Genomic DNA, 4,976 nt, shown 5'->3' with positions numbered 1-4,976 from the left:
CGTTGCGAATCGCAAGATTGGCGATGCAACCGTGTACAACAAGTGGTGGAAACAACCCGACAAGTACAAGGTGTTCGGAGTGACAATTCACGAGGTAGAGGAGACGATGGGCATTCGTGACAATACACCCTTCGATGCGAGTGAAGAGAAATTCGCCGCATTGGAGGCATTGTTGAAAGTATCACTCAATGTCTTCGAGGTCACACTCTTGCCTGGATACATCGATAAGTCGAAGGAACAATTCGATTTATTCACATGCGATGTCGTGTATAAGGGCAAGGAGAAATCACGTTCCCCTCTCTCCCTCTGCATCTTGAACGATCTGAATCTACCTGAGGGCACCCCAAAGCATTTCTTGTACATCAAGGACTTGAATGATTTCAAGCATCGTGTGACACGACGAAGTGATGCGAAGAATGAAAACCTTTCGAGAAACGTGAAATGCAGATTCTGTAACGACTTCTTCGGATCTCGCAAAGCCGTTCATGATCACGAAGTACAAGTACATCGTGAACTCGTCAATGAGAGTGATCAGTACGATTTGTCAACCAATGAGACTCGGTTACGTTTCACAAACCAGCGATACGAAATGCCAGCACCGGTTGTCGTGTACGCTGACTTCGAGTCAGCAATTGACGACAAGAACAAACACAAGCCCATCATGTTATCCTGTCTAGCCGTGTCTCGCATTCCAGCCATTGACAGCCAACTGCGAGTCTTCCATGCACCACATGAGAGTGAAGAGGATCTTCGTCCTTTCATGGACTATCTCGTGCAATTGCAAGGGAGAGTGAAAACGTATCTCTTCGATGAATTACCACTCGAGAACTCTCCGAGTATCGAGAGGGACTTTCGTTCAACAACCGTGTGTCCCTTCTGTCACAAGAAACTGGAGAACGACAAGGTGAGACATCACGCACATGTGACAGGTGAATACACCACAGGGAAGGGAGAGGTACGTCACTTCGAAGCAGGGCAGTACATATGCACCTGTTGTACCAAGTGTAATCTCCAACTCTCGTTCAACAAGAAGAACTATCGTCTACCCGTATACTTCCACAATGGATCGCACTACGACTTCACATTCATCATGAAACTCATCGCAGCTCATTCAACCTCTAGTGACTCCTTGGAAGTCATTCCAACCACTGAGGACAAGGAGATGCAGATCGAATACAATGGCATACAATTCAAGGACTCGTTGAAGCTCATCAGCAGTCCTCTCAGATCCATCGTCGCACAGACACTCGGAGGCAACCTCGATTTGTACATGCACACCAAACAACAACTATGCAAGTACTGTGAATCACGAGGTAAGCAATGGAATGACGAGTACATCGATCTGTTGACACGGAAAGAACCCATGTTTTACAGTCTCATCAAATCGTACGACACATTGAACAATACCACCATTCCTTCTCGTGAACAATGCATTGATGATATGAAGGGAGAAATGATGCCCCAAGGCGAATATGATCACATGGTGAAACTGTGGAAGACCTTCGATATCAAGACATGGGGTGAGTACTACGAGTTGTACAATGTACTCGATGTAACTCTCATGGCTGATGCATTCGAGCACTTCCGCGTTACCACACTGAAGGCATTCGGTGTTGATCCGATGCACTACATCACAGCACCACAAATGGCCTATTCGCTCTTCTTGAAGGTCACAATGGAGGGCGATCATAGCGAGAGTAGCCTCATGACCCTCGCAAGGAAATGGGCTCAGTACATCATGCGCATCAACGCGAATGAGGGACTTGAGGAGAAACAACTCGTGAAAGTGTTCTTGAATCGCATGGGTGAATTCTATGAAAGCAAGGGAATTCGATTGATGGAGACAAATGAGATCGATGACTTCATGCGTCTACTCAAAAACCTTCGAGGAGGCATCACACAGATCGTGAAAAGGCATGCCAAAGCCGACCTTGACAGCACCGCCAACAACGGAGAACAATCATCCATCTACTACCTCGACGCCAACAACCTGTATGGTGGAGCCATGCACAGAATGATGCCTTACGAATTAGTGGGTGTACCCGAACGACGAGAAGTAATGGAAAGGATCAACCGTGATCCGAATGGGTGGGTGCAATCACTCAAGACATTCGGTAAATATGGGTTCTTCATCGAGTGTGATATCGAGGCACCAGTGGAGCTGCACGACAAGTTCAATGACTTGCCATTCTTCCCCGTACAGAAGGCAGGTATGTACTCAGATGGAATCAAGAAGTACGCAGCGAAGAACGATATTGTGGACAAGGTCAAAGAGGTGAATACACCGAAACTCATCTGCGATCTTGTGCCTCGGCGCAAATATCTCGTGCACTACTCTCTGCTGCAATTGGGTCTTCAACAGGGATATCGCGTCACACACATCTACCGCATCATCCGTTTCAAACAAGCACCCTTCATCTTCGAATACGTCAATATGCTCAGTGAAAAACGAGCCAAATCAAAAACCACCGTAGAAAAGAACCTGTACAAATTATTAGCAAACTCCACCTATGGCAAATTCGTTGAGACTGGACTGAAGCGAATGAAGGTGAAGTTCGCCAACACATGGAATGAACGCGAGGCTATCATCCAGAAGCACGGATACGACATGATTGCTGGAACAACCATGTATTCCGAGAATCTGATCGGCATCAAGCTGAACACACCGGTGCGCAAGGTAGAGAAGCCATTCTTCATCGGGTTCGCCATTCTCGACATGTCCAAACACATCATCTACGATTTCTACTACAATGTGCTCAAGACGACATTCAACAGTGTAGAGTTGTTGGGACAGGACACGGACTCGCTCATCGTGCAGTTGAACGACCGTGGTAACATCGTCCACAAGATGTGCGATATGTACAAGTCGTTTGACTTCTCTGAGTTGGATAATACGAGCTACTTCTACGGAGAACTCGTGAACTACTACGAGCATGAAGTGGACAAGAGAAAGTTCCCTTCATTGGAATCATTCCTCAACTTCAACAAGAAGTTGCCTGGTCCTATCTTCAAGGACGAGCACAACGGGCATCGCATCACAGAGTTCGTGGGACTAAGACCGAAGATGTACTGTCTGATTGATGAGAAACACGTCGTACACAACGCAGCGAAGGGAGTTCCTCGCAATGTGGTGATCGATGGTGAGAGGATGAGTGTGAAGAACATCGAGCTGTACAAGCGCGTCCTCGAGGCAGAGAAGAAGGAAGATGCAGTGATCGAAGGTACTTTCAAGCGTATCAACAACCAGGCCTTCAATATCAGCACGAAGGAGCAAACCAAGACCCTCATGACTTGCACGGACAACAAGAGATGGATCTTGGACGACAACATACACACACTTGCATTCGGGCATTATAGACTGAAGTAAAGGAAGCAATCTTTCACTTTGGACAACCATGGATACCATGGCCTACAATGGAAGTCAGGTTAACATTGCAGGAATTGGCTGAAAATGGCAGTCATGGGTTTCCGCGCGTTTCTTGTTATGGACAATAAGGTAGCCAGGCAGGCAATGGCAGAAAATGGCAGAAAAAAAGTTCACCGCGGTTATTTGGTAGGAAATGGATTTCCGCGTGTTTTACGCCATGGCTATCGAGGTGGTCAGGAAGACAATGGCAAAAATGGCAAAAAATGGTCGAAAATTGATTTCCGCGGTTATTTGGTAGGAAATGGATTTCCGCGTGTTTTACGCCATTCCCCTACTACTATTCTACCTATTTGGAATCACATATCCTTAGCCTCTACTCTTTGAATCAGTAATTTGTAGCCAAATATAAAGAATTTATGAAGAAAACAGAGAGATCAGTTTGTTTCCTTACACCTAAATATTCTTCATATTAAAAAATTATGATAGAGTGCTACCATATACACATTGGATCCAAGATTTCCAAGTAAAGTACTCACTTGTGTTTCACATCATTTTGTTCACATTTTTGTGGTTGAAATAGTTCGGAGGTATAGATATTTATAATATTTATAATATCAGGATTGTTTGGAAACACTCAGAATGGAAAAGTCCATTTTGTTGTTTACTATGTCTGCATAGGTTGTATATTTATGATATCATAGTGAAATCGTGTTATGAAGCAAGGATTTGGTTGCTCACTCCACTTTGTCTAAATAGTCTATATTATCATTATTATCATTATTATTATTATTATTTCGATAATCCAATCTATCCATCCATGATTCTAGCCAAATCATTTTGACTTGGGACTGGTTGGGTTTGAAAGCAATTCAAACTAGTAAAACTAGTAAATCAAATCAAATCAAATGGAAATTGGTTTTGATCCAGTGATTTTCACACAAAGAACCTATCTTCGCACATCGTTAACCATTCACTCCATTTTCTATCATTTCCTTATCCTAAACCAACCAACTAACTCTAAATACACTTTCTTTCTATCTTTGTTTCTTTGTTTCAACTATCAACTCACAGCACTCTATTATTATTATTATTCCTATCAACTAGAGTCGTTTGGTTCCTCGTTCTGGATTATTCTGTTCATGTTTCTAAATCATTCCAACACCCTACACACTCTAAATCTACATTTTCCTTCCTTCCTTCCTAAACGCATTTTCCATTCTCATTCAAATCCTACAACGCTTCAACCATTCCACATCTCTACAATTCCATCCATCCATCCATCCATCCATCCATCTTCCAAACCAAACACCGCAACCATTTCTTTCTCTCAGCAACTGCCAAATCGGTCTGGATCGTGGAAACGTGGAAACATCGCGACCCACGGCGCACCAGGCGTGATCGACGAGGTGGGCGCGGATGAGCGCGTCGGTCACGTCGTAGGCGAAGAGGAAGCGGAAGCGGAGGCGGAGGCGGAGGCGGAGGGGCTGGGTGACGGAGACCACGGTGGCGTTCTGCGCCCAGTTGGACAGGAAGAGATCCAGAGAGCCCGGTCGACTCTGCACACCTTCGTAGGGAGCCACGGACCCCACCCCATCGCCCACCAGATTCC

General features: G+C 45.0%; 1 protein-coding gene across 1 annotated transcript; it reads left to right on the top strand.

Annotated features, from left to right (window-relative positions):
• Nucleotides 1-760: 760 nt before the first annotated feature.
• Nucleotides 761-3,367, top strand: GSBLH_T00001921001 (uncharacterized protein; the record flags this gene model as incomplete). Its single annotated transcript, XM_013040408.1, has 2 exons — nt 761-929; nt 972-3,367. The coding sequence occupies 2 exons, from the start codon at nt 761-763 to the stop codon at nt 3,365-3,367; spliced, it is 2,565 nt and encodes an 854-aa protein (XP_012895862.1).
• Between the last annotated feature and the right edge of the window lie 1,609 nt (nt 3,368-4,976).

Source organism: Blastocystis hominis, assembly GCF_000151665.1.
Source record: "Blastocystis hominis, Singapore isolate B (sub-type 7) whole genome shotgun sequence assembly, scaffold_14".
Classification (NCBI taxonomy): domain Eukaryota; class Bigyra; order Opalinata; family Blastocystidae; genus Blastocystis; species Blastocystis hominis.
Note: the sequence above shows the minus strand (reverse complement) of the source record. Positions and strands in the feature narration are given on the sequence as shown.